This window comes from Rhinoderma darwinii, chromosome 6, assembly GCF_050947455.1.
Source record: "Rhinoderma darwinii isolate aRhiDar2 chromosome 6, aRhiDar2.hap1, whole genome shotgun sequence".
In the NCBI taxonomy this organism is placed as follows: domain Eukaryota; kingdom Metazoa; phylum Chordata; class Amphibia; order Anura; family Rhinodermatidae; genus Rhinoderma; species Rhinoderma darwinii.
Genome location: NC_134692.1, coordinates 66,904,745 through 66,913,461, shown reverse-complemented (window position 1 = coordinate 66,913,461; position 8,717 = coordinate 66,904,745). Strand labels below are relative to the sequence as shown.

The following is an 8,717-nucleotide window of genomic DNA, read 5'->3' as shown; positions in this document are numbered from 1 at the left end:
CACTTTTGTATTTTTATTTAAAAAAAAATATTAAAAATGAAAGGAAAGAAAGGCATAAAGAAAAGACTGATGCATCTCATTTCATTTGTGTCCAGTCCTGTATTTTGTTTCGAAAACTGAACCAAAACCGTCAGCAAAGACTGCATCAAAACTGTGTGTCTGATCCTGACAAACTGGTAGCCAGCAGGTATCCGTGCATTTGTGGATAAAGACTGGGATACTAATAACTGCATATCAGAAGATCTGAGACAATTTTTTATTATAGGAGAATAGGCTGAACTGGATGGACTTGCGTCTTTTTTCAGCCTTACGTACAATGTTACTACATTATGTATGCTGCAATATATTTCACATATTTTTCCGAAACTTTCTTAAAGCTGTTTTTACTTCTTTGTTCCTAAGTGTATATATCAATGGATTTAACATGGGAGTTATTATAAAGTAAAAGACTGTAAGAATTTTGTCTATATCTGGTGAAGAGCTTGATCTTGATTTCATGTACACAGCCATTGCTGACCCATAAAACATTGTTACAACTATCATATGGGATACACATGTAGAGAAGGCTTTTTTCTGTCCTGCTAATGTAGAAATCTTTAAAATACTGTGTATAATTCTTGTATAAGACATACATATAAAACTGACAGGTAATATTAGTATCAGCACACCTACAATATAAGTGGCAGATTCCACTATCAGGATATTTTCACACCCCAATGATAGGAGTTCTGGAATTTCACATAAAAAGTGGTTGATTTCATTGTGTCCACACATATTAATGTTTAGTGTCAGTGCTATGTGGCAGGTTGAGAGGAGAAACCCACAGATCCATATACCCATAGCTATTCTATTGCAAACAGATCTGTTGATAATTGTGGTGTAGTGTAATGGATAACATATAGCAATATAGCGATCATAAGCCATAATTGCGAGTAAAATGCATTCACATTCCCCTAGAGCTAACGATATATACATTTGGGCTACACATTCTGCATAAGATATGGTCTTCTTTACTGATAACAAATCCTTCAGCATCCTTGGCACGCATGATGATGAGACACAGATATCCATGATGGAAAGGTTGGTTATGAAAAAATACATAGCTGTCTGGAGATTTTTATCTGTAGTGGTCACAGTGATGATGAGCAAGTTCCCAACCAGAATAATCACATAAATAATCAAGAAGCTAAAAAAAAGTATAATCTGAGTCCTGGGATCACTGGAGAGTCCAAGTAGAACAAATTCTTCCACTGTTGTGTAATTTTTCGAAAACATTCTAATAAATAACAGAGAATATATTTATATTAGTTATATACTAATAATAATATGATAATGATAACAAAAATATATAGCACATAAAAACAATGACAATGTGGAAAAGTCAGATCATTGGTTGTGGCTCTTGGATTTATCTAGTTGAGTTGAGTCAGAGATCCCCCTCTCCCTCAATCCAAATATGACAGGAATAGCCAAACTTTTTCAGGATTGGATATGCTTTTGTTGAAATTTAAGTCTACAAAGGGACCTGGGAAAGGCACATTTGGTACATGGAGTATGCTGCTGACATTTGCAGGCATTAGGATGTTTGTATGTAGTCAGTATCAATGGAAGCACAGGGTTCTGCATTCAATCTGTATATGAAAAGGGTTGAATAGTTTGAATCAAGGTTCCTTCATTTTTAACACCTAGATGACCACAGCTGTTATATTTATGTTCTAGCCGCCAACGCCTTGTGTTATAAGTACATAAATATAAGTGACCTACTTTCACTCCTTAACGACTCTGACAATTTTAACGCCTTAACGACATCCAACGTTCTAGTACGTTGTTGTTGTCATTAAGGACTTAACGCAACACAACATACTGATAAGTTGTGTTTCTGATGCAGACTCAGAAGCTGAGCCCGCACCGTCGCCAGCTGGTGTCAGCTGCATAATACAGCTAACACCCTGGGGCAAGTCTAGGGTCCGATCCGGGTGATTAACCCCTTAGATGCAGCACTCAAAAGCGAGCGCTGCATCTATGGTTTTTCCTAGCAGATCGGAACCCCGTAATGCAATTGCGGGCTTCCGATGACTGCTCTGGCAGGCCGGAGGCCTAACACTGGCCTCCTGTCTGCCAAGTACGGAAGCCTGCTATGTCCTGCCCGCAGAAGGGGCCTAAAAGGCTTACAGCCGCAAAAGAAAGATGGTGCAGGCACAGGAGCTGAACTTGCAACATCAGCCCCAGGTGTCAGCTGTATGTTACAGCTGACACCGTGCTGTAACGGCAGGGAACAGAGCTAGCTCCGATTCCTGCCATTATCTCCTTAGATGCCATGATCAAAAGCGATCGCGGCATCTTAGTGGTTTGTAGCGAATGGCACCGACACAATGTGATCATGAGGGTGCCGATCGTTACTGTGGCAACCGGAGGCCTAACAATTGCCTCCTGGTCTGCCACATACGATAGCCTATTAGGCCCCATCCAGAGATGGGATCAAATAGGTTTGCTGTCAGTGAATGACTGACAGCTCTAATGCATTGCACTACGTGGGTAATACAATGCATTCGAGGAAAGATCAGAAATGCAGGCAATTAAGTCCCAGTGGGTTAAAAAAAAGTTTAAAAAGTTAATAACATTTTTTAATAAAATTGTAAAAATAAAAGTTTCAAGTTAATAAAGACAAACTTTCACAAATTTTATGTTGTGTAAAACCTGGGTGTGTCTTATAGCCAGGTGCGTCTTATAGTCCGAAAAATACGGTAATTATTTCTGAACTATAATGAACCAATTTGATTTCTGTTCAAATAATTTTCTCAGTCATGAAACTTGCAAGACCACAACAAAAGGTATGTTTAAAATGTCCTCCCCTATATTGTTCTGTCAGCACTTTTGAGGCCTCAAAACTGCTGACAGATTCTCTTTAAGTATTTAATTTGATTGATGCCATTCTCTGATGCCAAATTGTGTGTCTACATCTAGGTAAAAATTTAATTAACATTTCTACATTTTATTAAAGCAATATAATTTTTGTTAAAATAATTACATCTAATAAATCATTGTAAAATGATATGTACCAAAATATGAATCCCTATTACAACAATTGTATGTATTTAAATACTGAGGAAAATGCAAAAATCAGGACAGACTTATGAATATTAGATCCTATTGTGTTAAATCAATAAAAAAGTGATGAAATAAGTGTGAGACATGTAGAATGTAGCTGACTATGCATTACAATATAGATGGATTACAGAATGTTTAGGAATATCAGACTGAAATTGATATAGAATCACATTGACATTTTGATGTGCTATAATATATATATATATATATATATATATATATATATATATATATATATATATATATATAAAAAAAATCCTTTCAAAATACTAGACAGTACACCTTGATAGTGAAAAAAGTGGATTTATTCACCACATGCGACGTTTCAGCCCTACTCCATGGGGCCTTTCTCAAGCATATATATATATATATATATATATATATATATATACATATATATATATATATATATATATATATATATATATACATATATATATATTTTTTTATATATATATATATATACATATACATATGTATATATATATGTATATAAATACTCCCCACCTATTGTTTAGAAAGCCCAGAGCTGGTCAATTGTCTTTCCAGTGATTATTTATCATTTTTGCCACATCTCTAATGCTTTTGCTTGTACGTCTCAGGAACTTATGTGGCTTGAGTTCCATCAAATTTAGTAATTCAATTAAAATTTTGGAAACGTGTCATCTTACACATGTAATAGAGCTTGTTTTTTTTTTAACGCAGCAGAGATTAATTTGACATTTGGGACAACTCATAAATCCGCTTCATTCTCTTAAATCAGACATTAAGGCTAAGATTCCTACTACTGTAAAACATGTACGTTGGAAAAACCTCTCAGAGTATTTGCTGGACGTATCCAAAAATGTCTACGTACTTGACATATGCCAATAGATAGAAGGTCCTTTTGGTATTTGACAGTGCGGTATGTCTTGGCATATCTTTTTTTCCTCTACATAGTCAACTACACTTTCAATAAAAGGACTTTTTATTTTTAATATGGTAGTCAGTGGCAGACATATGCAACAGTATGGCATAAATCCTGGCTTCATGTCTGGCTTATACATTGGGAGATTTTCCCAGTGTGTATGCCTGGCTTAACAACTAAAGTCATGTGAACAGAGCCAAAACATGGCCATACACATTAGATCTAAGTTGATGAAAATTTATGATTTCCACCAGAACAAATGATCATCGGTTATAATTTAACAGTGAACGTCGGGTATAATATAAGCCGGGCGATAACAGATTTTCATCATCTGAAAACAAGTCAGCCATGTGTGAAATTTTCAACTGAATGTTGCTACTAGTTGAGTGTATATGGGTCACTTGGTCGATACACACACTGTCATCCGTAAAAACCAGCCCATAGGGGAGAAGAGGAGGGGATGCATTTGTAGATGTTGTGTTGATTGTTAGTCCTTCTATAACAAACTTGTAACACCTTGAAGACCAGGTGCAAAAAAAAATGCAAAAAAATTAGCAAAAGCTACATCTCTATTTTTTTCTTATTGGAAAAATAAGACATGCTTGCAGTTGTTACCTTCACAAACATTTGTTGTAAATGGCGGTGACCAAAATCGTTTGCTTGCTGACAAATGGGTGGTTGAGGAATTTCACCTCATTATCATAATGTCACTTCTGACATTTCATCAGCTGTTGCTCACTTGGTATAATGGAACATGTATGGCCACAACTTTAACGGCAAATATCATCTAAGATGTGTTAGTCTCTGTCGACGTAGTGATCACTTCCCAGATGAGCGTTTGTTCAACCATCCACCAACTTCTAATGTTTATGGCCACCTATAGATGGTTTCAAAAAATAGCCAAAGAAATAAAAATTATGTTCTCTTGGGCTTGATTGCATCAGAACAGAACTACATTTATTCCAGAAAAATTCACAAGATGTTTTTTTGAAATGGAGAAAAAAAAGGTTAGCTTGTGACATTGAAACTTAGGTTTGTTGTTGGGAGGGGGGGGGGGGGGAACTAGTCAACCACCTAGGAAAAGGACAATTTTCCATCCTAAGGATTTGTCAGTTGAGTTATCTGCAGGAGCAGAGACAATTTGTTTATTTCTGAATTGTGTGTGTGTCTTATTTCTAGGAGACACCATTCTATGACACAAAAATGCAGAAAGCTAAATTTTGTGATTGTAGTCTTCCTACACGATTAAGTCATTTTCTTATTTACACATAAACCCATATTACAAATGGCGGCCATTTGTATTAGAGTCGTGCACGAGCCGGGAGATATAATGTCAGCACAAGAATCGTGCTAACCGGCGTTTAATTAACTTGAAACAATCCCTGATGATTTGTCACATCCAATAGTGACATTGAAACGCGTAGGGTTGAAATCAATTGTTCAGCAGGTGGTCTCAGAGCTTAAAATTACTAAGGGTAGTATCGGTCTGTTATCAGGACTGTTGATAGACCCTTTCTCTTTGACCACATGCTGTGAGCCCGGTGGGCTGGAACAACCAATTTTCAGCAAGTGGATGTCAGGGCTGTATATTATAAGAGGAGTTTTTGTTCTACACATAGGAAGTTTAATAGACCATCTCCTATCCCTGACCACTTGTCTGAGCCTGAACATATGTCTTATTGGGCTACATGAGCCATATTTTAATACTTTATTATTAAAATCAATTTTCATCGTTCTAATCAGGCAGTAAATTTACTAATCTAGTGAACGGAATACAATACAACCAGCAATTTAATTTATTATACACATTGTTTATAACCACAGAGATATATGCTTGTTTTCCATCACAAGCCTGCCCATATCTATATAAAATAGAGCTCTGTGGTTTGCTATGCATGTATACCCTCACTCTAGCTTACAGTTTGCAGTATATGATCGGGTCTTCTTGGCATATGTACTATGCAGGTGTGGATGCATCTGCATTGCATAAATTACATCACTTGGCTTTTTCTGTAAGGCTGGGTTCACACAACGTATTTTCAGACGTAAACGAGGCGTATTATGCCTCGTTTTACGTCTGAAAATAAGGCTACAATACGTCGGCAAACATCTGCCCATTCATTTGAATGGGTTTGCCGACGTACTGTGCAGACAACCTGTCATTTACGCGTCGTCGCTTGACAGCTGTCAAACGACGACGCGTAAAAATACAGCCTCGTCAAAAGAAGTGCAGGACACTTCTTTCAGACGTAATTTGAGCCGTTCTTCATTGAAGTCAATGAAGCACCGCTCAAAATTTACGGCTGTCAGAGAAGCCTCGCAAAATGCGAGGAGGAGCATTTACGTCTGAAACGAGGCAGCTGTTTTCTCCTGAAAACAGTCTGTCATTTCAGACGTAAAAGCCTGCTACCGTGTGCACATACCCTAACTCTGATAAAGTTGTATGGAACAGCACTGTGTACGTTTGACTCCAGCGCTTTGCAAAATACTTCTCATGTGGTCTTTCTGATGAGGACCTCTTAACTAGTAATTTGTGTATATTTCAGAGGTGGGGTCCCCAGAGATCTAATTTATTTCCTGTACTGTGCGTAAGTGATAAATGTTTTTTATGAGAAATCCCTTTAACCCCTTACTTATTATCGCAAGATTATCCCAGGAATATTGTCCTCGAACAGTGAGTACAGTTTTTCTTTTTGCTGTTTCTTTTAAATGACAGTAAAATGTTTTGTTGCCACCTTTGCAAAAATATCTATGAAAACTCGACACAAATTGTGGCAAAATTGTTGCAAAAAATGCAGAATAAATAATAGATATTAATGCAGACTAACCTGTCCGCTGCCTTCCTCCATGTGCTCTGACCTCCCTTGTCCCAACGGTTGTACCTTAAGGGATCTAACATTAATTTATGGTCTTGTGCTTAGGTGATGAATGTTGTTTGTTAAAAAAAAAATCCCTTTGACCCCCCCCCCCCCCAGCAGATTCTACCTGAACAGTGAGTACAGCTGCCCTTTTTGCTGTTTTTTAAATGTCAGTAAAATATTTTGCTGTCATCTTTGAAAACAAAAGCTATGCAAAAATCTTGGCAACATCGCTGCAAAAATGCAGCAAAAACAGCAGATATTTATGCAGTCTAATATCTCCTCTGTCCCTCTTCATGTGCTGTGGCCCCACTTGTTCTCCCTTGTCCATATCTTCAGCCTTTCTGCTGCTTGAGTTTAATCCCTCTGCTATTTCACTCCAATAAGGCTTCGTTCACATCTGCGTTGGGTCCCGTTCTGATGTTCCGTCGGAGCTTTCCATCAGAATGGGACCCTGAACAGACAGAAACTGACACAAACGGAAACTAGAAGTTTTCGTTTCCATCACTATTGATTTTAATGGTGACGGATCCGGTGCCCATGGTTTCCGTTTGTCTCTGTTGTGCACCTGACCCGTCATTTTGCCAGAAGCAATCGCATAGTTGACTACTCTATTGCTACGCTATTGCTTCCAGCAAAATGCCTAAAATATATAAAACAAAACAATGTAACAAGGTGTAAAATAATAAATAAATAAAAACACAAAAATTTAATAAAAAAAGCAATGAGCTACATTTCTTCTCTATGTGTGTATATATACAGTGTGTGTATATATATATATATATATATATATATATACACACACACACACACACACACACACACACACACACACACACACACACACACACACATATATATATATACACACACACACATATATATATATATATATATATATATATATATACACACACACACACACACACACACACACACACACATATATATATATACACACACACACACACACACACATATATATATATACACACACACACATATATATATACACACACACACACATATATATATATATACACACACACACATATATATATATATATATATATATTTAGTATTACCATGTCTGTAATAGTCTGTACAATAAATTGCAAATTGTACAATGTATGTACGATGATCAGTGAATGACGAGAAAAAAAAACTACTTGAATACACACTGTTTTATTGAGATTTTATGCATTTTCTTCAGTGAAAGTGACACTTTCTGTAAGGTTTTTAACATTTTTAATGGGACTTTAAGGGAGTTAAGGTATCTATCTATCATCTATCTATCTATCTATCTATCTATCTATCTATCTATCTATCTATCTATCTATCTATCTATCTATCTATCTATCTATCTATCTATCTATCTATCTATCTATCTATCTATCTATCTATCTCTACTACTTAAAGTGTATTTGTAGATTTAAAACTAACATTAGTTACAGTGTATGGCTATATACTATAAATTAATGAAGCACATGAAGACTTACCTTATAAATCGAGCAGCCTCCTGTTCTGAGAAACACATGAGTGGTTTACTTTTAAAGAGCTTCACAAGTTCCTTAAAATGTATTTGTATACTTTCCCCCATGGTTTAATTAATGCATAGTATATACAATATTACAAAAAAAAAAAGTTTAGGAGAGCATCAGCTAAAAAAAAAGTTTCTTTTTTGTTCATCCCAATTAGCAGGTTGGGTATTAATGAGCAAATAGTGCCAAAATCTAAAAAGTTTGTTCAATTTTAAAATCCAAAAGAAAGTATTAGAAATGATGCTAATTCATACTGAGGCCTCATGTACACATCTGTGACCTTTTATATGTCCGCAAAACACG

At 36.1% G+C, this 8,717-nt stretch overlaps 1 protein-coding gene across 1 annotated transcript; it reads right to left on the bottom strand.

Moving 5' to 3' along the window:
• Positions 1 to 348: 348 nt before the first annotated feature.
• On the bottom strand, positions 349 to 8,473 carry LOC142656603 (olfactory receptor 2G3-like). The gene is made up of 2 exons (XM_075831534.1): positions 8,373 to 8,473; positions 349 to 1,276 (listed from the first exon to the last, which is right to left on the bottom strand). Exons 1-2 carry the CDS (start codon positions 8,471 to 8,473, stop codon positions 349 to 351), a joined length of 1,029 nt encoding a protein of 342 aa, XP_075687649.1.
• Positions 8,474 to 8,717: the final 244 nt, after the last annotated feature.